A 7427-nucleotide genomic window follows, 5' to 3' on the forward strand; every position below is an offset into this window, starting at 1 on the left:
CGTAACAGCAACGAGATTGTAGACAATGCGCGTTCGTACGCGCGTGGAGATATGCATCGATCATAACATCTGTTTAAGTTCATTAAAATTAAAGATTCACCATACGTGCGGCGATCCTACTTGGCCACTGGGAGTCGTCCAGTTCACTGTCCTTACAATATTATTACTCGCTGATTGGCTGACGTGCGTTACAATCGCAGATGGATACATGTCCTCCGCATGTATATAACTGCAATAATCTATTAATCTAATGTATCTTATTTATAACAAACACTGGCTTTCCGTGACTGTGTAACTCGGGAGAGGAAAGGAGTATAACAACACACTACAATATCAGTGTTAACGAAATGGATTCACGCGAATTATATAATCTTAATGCGAGCGTAATATATCCTTTTCGCGTGCATGTACAAAAAATACAGCGCATCTCATTCAGTCCGTTAAAAATGTACATGCGGAAATAATAATAATAATATAATAAGAGCAATAATAAAAATTAAAATAATTAGAGTAATCATTATGTGATAATAATAGTAATAATAATTGGAATAATAATACTTAGCGTCGTTATTATTACTATCATTATCATTATGTATACGCATATATAGGTGTGTCTACATATAAATATTTATGTATATAAGAATGAAATATTTCATCCATATATGCATAAGCAGTATCTCTCTCGCTTCCTCTCTCTCACATATCATACAACACACGCAATACTGCACACACACATACATTCTCTATGTACAAAGAGTAAACAATGAAATATTACACCGCTCATTAATTTTGGATCCCCATTCTCATAACGAGTAATATCATGGAGATATATTGGAGAAACCAACAAATTCTACAATCGACGTAAAAAGTTCTTCATCACTGTCACGTTCTCGAATCGTGGCGTATACAAGCCTTTCGAAAATGTCACATCATATGAATCACATTGCGTATTCATCACGTACCATTACGAACAAGATACTATCAACCCTTTCGGTACGGTAAAGTTCAGTCGAAAATTATTCTCACTAGTCGAGTATAATAAAAGATTTAATAGCACGTAGCTATTAAATGTGTGCCGGAGAATTTCATGTATTTTTAAGAATGTAAGAATGATTTTATGTATTTTTTTTACTCCAGTGAGTGTTTAACAGCGGGTAGTAACTACAGCTACCCTTCATGCCGAAAGGATTAAAAACAATCTTTTGAAAATTAGCGTAATTGCTAAAATTTAAATTAATTTATAACACATTCTTAATTTTTGTATGTTATTATCATCTTGATGCTTCACAGAAATGTGTGTATATATATCTACGACTCAATATTCGATTTTTATTTAAAATTGAATTTATTATCCATTATTTACTATTTTCATTATTATCACTCATATGTATGACTGTAGATACAAGTGACAATTGTGAAAAAAATTGCAATCTCTCGGTTACGTATTTAATGTTACTGCATCGTAGATAGGCATTATTTATAAAGCATCTGTATAATAATAAATTATAAATTTAATACTATATTATAAGCTAATTGTTCACATATTTAAGTCGACGATTGACAGTCGAAAAATTTATATCGATATAATTTATAAAGCCGAAATTCTTTTATCACATTTCCAGATTTCCGGATCTCTGTCATGATTGTCACCTTCGGACTAATATTCTGCCGAAGATTGATTTTCAAAAAGAAAAAGGAGAATTAGTAGAAATATTCGACACAGTAACTTATTGCTTTCTTTAAAAAAAATGATCATCAAAATTATACCTATTACTAGATATTCCTTTTCAAAGTTGAAGAAAAATCTAATTGATTTCCATTCTTCCATTTGTATACTTATATCTTCAATAAGACCCATAAGGCCAGTGGGTCTTATGGGAAAGATATAGTGCAAAGATGATGATAAGTGTATCATCATCTCTGCACTATATCTTTGTAAAAAGGTCATCAAAGAAGGTCAAAATACAGAGTAATCAGCCAGAGATTTTTTTCTACTTGCCAAAGAATCAGAGATTTGCCTAAAAAACCTGAATCTCCAGCCGAAAATCAGAAAGGTGGTAACTGTAATCTCTATTGACAGTCATGAAAATTTACTCAAGATCGATGGTGTTTAATAGTATCTCGTCGGTGGAACAATATATCGATATATATATATATAACACGATATATATATATTTATTTCCTCCACCCTGTCAACTTTAGAATTAGCAGCATAATCTTTCATCTATCTCTTAATTACAGCGTCTCGATAGTAAAAAGGTAGTAAGTAATGATAAAAACAGTAGTAGTACTCTCCTACCGGTATCAACAACATTAACGTAGAAATTGTGGCGGTAATAAAAGTAAAAAAAGAGATAAAACGTGATGGATCGCTTACGTTTATAAAGTATGTTTAAGGATCTACACCTACCGTCCGCATGTATGCGCATATGTATGTTAATATATATGTATATATCTCTCTATGTATGTATAAAGATTCATCGCCATCGTACAAATTTTCAGTCTGTTTCGGCGACACCGCGTCAAATTTTTCTACTATTATACCCTTCTTGCCGCAAACAACGAGAAAACAACGATGTCCCGTGTTCGTTCACGCTATCGACGTTTATGAACACGCGCTGGCACATCTCTCTTTCGCATTACACACACGCTCCTTATTATGTGTGTAAAGTCTCTCAACATTTACTAGATATTACTATATATATATGTATATATACATACATATGTATATATAGAGTTCTCGCCAAGTCTGTTGCAGTCTCGTGTTTTATGTCGCATTGCTCGATACGTCGGGAAAAGTGAAAACGTTCGCACTCGCGATAACCGTTCGCGTCGCTCCCCCGTGTTTTCATGCTAGATAGAAAAACTTTACAGACGTTCGACAGCTCACGACGGGAGAAAATTCTCCCGGGGGATGACATCGAAGCATGCGACCGTTTTTTATTCCCTAACAAGAGGCGAGACACATGACAGCAACGACAGCGACGGCGGTTGCTATAATACTCTAGTAACAAAACTGAAGATCCGCGAAAGTCGTGTCGAGAATTTGTGTGCTAGTTGCGTGTCTCCCAACACGCTCATTTTGGTACACGGTAATAACGCAGGACGAGATAACCCAGGGTCCGGAAAACGATTAGGAACGCCAATAGTACTGCCGTATTTGCCCACAATGGTAGACCAGAACCCTTGACCCCGCCTTGACTCTCCAAAATTGCAGAAACGGGTATCGTTGTACCGTTTCTGCACTCGGCGAATTTACTCGGCTGCGAGCATCTGTTGAAAAGATTATTCGCTCAGTATAACGTTATTCAAGAGATGATTTTTCATCATATTTTTACATTAGAATTCAATAATTTATAATTTGTCATTACTCAATCAATCAAAGAATGTAATTTTAATTGCGTACGTATAATTTTGCGTATTTTGTTTCACATATCTATACATTTATTTTTCGTATACTATATTTAAAAGAATGTTTCCTTTACTTGAATGTTTATCTTTGAAAAAACAATAATTTTCTTGTAAATTCTACTTATCATCGTTAAATTACGATTATCATTTTCGAAATTTATCAAATTTTACAATCATTTGCGTTTGATCCATTTCTATTCTGATCTTTCGTTCAAAAGAATATTTTCAATTTTTTAGCAACTATTCATTTCCATGAAATAAAATTTTTATTACAACCACAATATGAAAAGATAGACGTAACAATATATAAATAAAAAATATAATCTTACGCTATTGGTTCGCCGACGCCGAACTCCAGAATTTGCATATTTTGATAGGCATAATGCATCATACTGATGTACCTAGCCCACGCTAACCATGGTGGGACCGATGTCGCCAAATAACCACCTAGAAGCTGCGTCGAGAGTGTGTAGAGCGCGGACACGGTGATGCCCACCTGCAGATCTTCGCAGCAAGCGCCCACAAAAAATCCGACACTCTGTAAAGCATCATGAAATTAAAGAGCTGGACGCAATAAAATCAACTTGTGTCGAACGGTTGAATAACTGGCCATCTTTCTCCCTGGTTTCGAGAATGGCGAGGTATATATCCTCGTGTATTTTGGTGCAAATTCTCAATCTCGGCTCAAGATAAGCCGAAAGCGTTTGAAAGCGCCTATATATAATATATTTAGCAATTTCCAATAATGTAAAAATAATAATAAAACACAGCTGCGATTATCGATTACTTTCGATATAAACGACTATTGGGTATTTTATATTGTGTGAGGAATAGATATCGCTTATATCACGAGTTTCAAATAGAGTAATTCTTGTTCTTATGTAAGTTTTGATATTTAGGTAATGCTGTATTAAATGTGTTGATAAGTAGTTTCTTTTGATTTAGTTACTAGCTTTTTGAGAGCAATAAATAGCTATATTTTTTTTATTCAATTTATAGTTTTATATCTTTTTTCATAAAAGTAGTGATAAGATAGAATTATTATTATTTATTTTCCTTCTTTTCTGTGATGTAATATGCTTTAAAACAGGTATCATATATTTCAATAAAATGTTAATATTAGATTATTTTATATTATTTTAAAACAAATATGTGCGAAAATTTTTATTTAAAGTTATAAAATCTTGATTTTTATTGACTACAATTATACTTAATGTATTGATTTAATATTCAGAATTTCCCTCACTTTAACAAATATTTTCACATTACATTTATCCAGAAAATTAAGGATTAAAATCAAATTTTTTATCGCTTTTTTATGAGCTTTTTCATATAATTTTTATCGCTTTTTCATATAATTGAAAGCATTATCTAATAGACCAATGTTACGACAAAAATTATATTACATTCTCGGGGATTAATTACACTATTATTGGAGAAGTGATCAATGTGCTTTTGCGAATTTTAATCCAATATCTGAGCATTGTCCAAATCGATATTAATATTTTTTCTATCTATGTTAATGTGTTAATAAAAGTAAAAATTCCGATACTCATCAATCCTTGTGTATATAATTATCTTGCATATAGATAATTATCAAATTTCCCATTACGCTTTGGTATATACTAGTTATTGTTTATTCACAAATTTCGATTCAGTTCAATGTTTCAATGTAACTGAATGGAATATTTAGATGCATAAATCAATCAAAAAACCAAAATTCTATTAAATTCCATTCTGAATCAAAGTTTTTGTTTCGAAATAACATAAAAGAATCATTTATCCGATATCTAATATTAGATACGATCGAACAGGAAATTGTATACCTGTGCGACTACAGTATTGAGTAGCAAGAACGCGAGCAGCGTGATGAAGACTGCTATATTATGGAAGCCCAACATCGGGTAACTAATCATATGGTAGACTGCGGGCAGCGTTATCGTCAGCGGCAGCTCGCCCACCATCTTCGCCAGGTAGTAGGCCGAGAGCCGATAGGATCCTGACAGGCGTTCCTTGTTGATCACCTCACGCTCCGGGGGAACTAGAAAAATATTATCATCATGCATTATTTTCAGAATCATCCCCACGTAGGATTCATGTAGAGTACATCACGCGTTGTTTATAACAAGTTAGGGGTAATGTTAAATTCGGTTTTACAATCAACCCATCAAGAGCGATGCGTTTAACGCTTCATTTCGGACTGTCTTCGCTTTCTGCGGGATAAAAGGATAATTATAAAATGACAGAATTTTAATTTTTTAGTATGAATTTTTCGTAAATCTATTTTTAAATGAATTGTACGACCCGATGCGATAATCGACGTGCGTTCGTGTTCCATTTCTTCTTTTTTCTTCTCAACTTTTCAAATCTCGGATAGCAGTAACATGACTTGTCTAAAATTTGATACAAATTACAAGAGGCACGTTTCATCTGTCAATGTCCCAATTCATTATTTCATTATATTCGAGTACTTTTCTCGGTTTCATGTTATTTTGTGAAAAAGAGATATATTTATTATTTTACAAGCATATATTTGTGTCTGCGCGCTAATTATATGCGAAGAAACATGAATTTAAAGACCTCCTTTACTGAACACATATTAGGTCATGGCATTCCACACGTGCTAATTCTTGATCGAACATTCTCCGATCCTTTGGTGATAAAAGTGAGCCTTACTGAACGGCTGATTGAATACGTTATGATAAAGCCCAATTATTCAATGAATTCCACCTGCTTTTAAAGCATTTTAAACTAAAGTTGAAATTAATGAAAAAGTTCTGAGGGAATAAATTTCATTAATCGAAAAAAAGCTTTTATGATCGGATGCTTCAAGCTAAATTCGCAAATAAATATTTTAATTGTTAATTTATACAATCTACACAATTACATTTTCATGTAACTATTTTGTTGGCTCGTCGCAAATTTGATATTTTATAACTTTGTTTTGTCCAAATGTCTAATTAATGCAGGTATTATCAAGATAATCAGTCTAACCTCGACAATGGATATTTCCTCTTTATGATGGAATTTCAGTTACAAAAGCATAAATGAGAATTAAATTTAACTCACAGCTAGTGAGCGCTCCAAAATGTGCAAAAAGCATCCAGTATGTGTTGCTGAAGAACATCCACCCTTGAATATCATGAATGGCTGCTTCAGTTCTGGGAAGACCCAGCCATAAAAGTCCAGTTAGAAGTCCGAGAGCTACCGTTTGCAGCCAGTGAAGACGCGACAACATTCGCGGTCGTGCCTCTTGAAAATTTCTTTCCGATAATACCTGAAATCAAAGGAAAACATTCTGTTTGTATAAATGAATATAGAAATTTGTAGAATCTCGTCGTAAATTTGCACCAAGTTGTTAATATAATAAATTAAACAATATCATTTTTCAGACCGCGTATGTGAGAGACACAACCGATAAATAAAAGCCCTGTACGGTTGAAGCTATTTAAAGCATTTTAAGATCTAGGGGTCGATTATGTATCTCGAAATGAGGTGAAAATTACAAAAGTGAGCAAATTCACTAGTTATTGACCAATTAAATTATGAGTATTCTAGTGAATTTGCTCACTTTTGTAATTTTCACGTTATTTCGAGATACATAATCGATCCCTAGATCTTAAAATGCTTTAAATAATTCAATCTTGAATCACGAAATATGATATATATGTACTTGACATATATACCACAATTGTAGTCTAACGAACTGTGCACCGAAATATTTCCAGACTAAACACAATTAAACCACTATAGTAAATTTCGCGAATTAAATTAAATTCTAATAATTTCGATGCTCAAACAGGCATCATATTTCAAAGATATTAATAATGCTGAAAAACTGTAATTAAACTTATTCCGAAAATATTACCTCGGCCGGGAGTCAAACCCGGATTTCTTGTATTCCATACGAGCGTCCTGAGCAATTAGACCACCGAGGCCTTAGTAATATTCTTCGTAATAATTTTATAATACGTTACAAACGCACACACGCACGCACGCACGCACACACGCACGCA

At 33.4% G+C, this 7427-nt stretch overlaps 1 protein-coding gene across 1 annotated transcript in view; it reads right to left on the reverse strand.

Annotated features, from left to right (window-relative positions):
• Nucleotides 1-2745: 2745 nt before the first annotated feature.
• The window catches only part of E23 (ABC transporter G family member E23), a 149662-nt gene continuing 144980 nt past the window's right edge, over nucleotides 2746-7427 (reverse strand). The window contains exons 10-13 of the mRNA XM_018461862.1: nucleotides 6481-6688; nucleotides 5238-5452; nucleotides 3741-3949; nucleotides 2746-3273 (exon numbers count right to left, since the gene is read on the reverse strand). Coding sequence (XP_018317364.1) covers nucleotides 3078-3273; nucleotides 3741-3949; nucleotides 5238-5452; nucleotides 6481-6688 — 828 coding nt within the window. The 3' untranslated portion in view covers nucleotides 2746-3077. The remainder of the gene's footprint in view (nucleotides 3274-3740; nucleotides 3950-5237; nucleotides 5453-6480; nucleotides 6689-7427) is intronic.

The sequence above is a fragment of the Mycetomoellerius zeteki genome, unplaced genomic scaffold (assembly GCF_001594055.1).
Source record: "Mycetomoellerius zeteki isolate Tzet28-1 unplaced genomic scaffold, Tzet1.0 scaffold133, whole genome shotgun sequence".
Taxonomy (NCBI): Eukaryota; Metazoa; Arthropoda; class Insecta; order Hymenoptera; family Formicidae; genus Mycetomoellerius; species Mycetomoellerius zeteki.